The 308-nt window shown below is 72.7% G+C and overlaps 1 protein-coding gene across 1 annotated transcript in view; it reads left to right on the plus strand.

Moving 5' to 3' along the window:
* Positions 1-4: 4 nt before the first annotated feature.
* LOC109294167 (mothers against decapentaplegic homolog 6-like) overlaps positions 5-308 on the plus strand; it is a gene marked incomplete at its 5' end in the record, with an annotated part of 2,356 nt that continues 2,052 nt past the window's right edge. Inside the window, one exon of the mRNA XM_019512497.1 lies at positions 5-197. Coding sequence (XP_019368042.1) covers positions 5-197 — 193 coding nt within the window. The remainder of the gene's footprint in view (positions 198-308) is intronic.

Here is a 308-nt window from a genome sequence, read left to right on the forward strand (position 1 = left end):
GGTGCCCCGGGCCGAGCCGCGCGGAGCCAAGCCGGCCCTGCCGCCCCAGGTGCTGCTGTGCCGCCTGTACCGCTGGCCCGACCTGCGCCATGCCTACGAGCTCAAGCGCCTCAGCTGCTGCCAGAGCTTCTGGGGCTGCGGGGACGGGCCCGTGCTCTGCTGCAACCCCCACCACCTCAGCCGCCTGGCCATGCCCGGTGAGTTGGGGCCACCCGGGGCTCGCCACCAGGCCCCTGCTTCCCTCTGGCCGTCCTCTGTTCGTGTCGGTTACTTCATCCATCTCCCCCGCGCCCCGTCACACCCCCATC

This window comes from Gavialis gangeticus, unplaced genomic scaffold (assembly GCF_001723915.1).
Source record: "Gavialis gangeticus isolate Ggan-Ray unplaced genomic scaffold, GavGan_comp1, whole genome shotgun sequence".
Lineage (NCBI taxonomy): Eukaryota > Metazoa > Chordata > Crocodylia > Gavialidae > Gavialis > Gavialis gangeticus.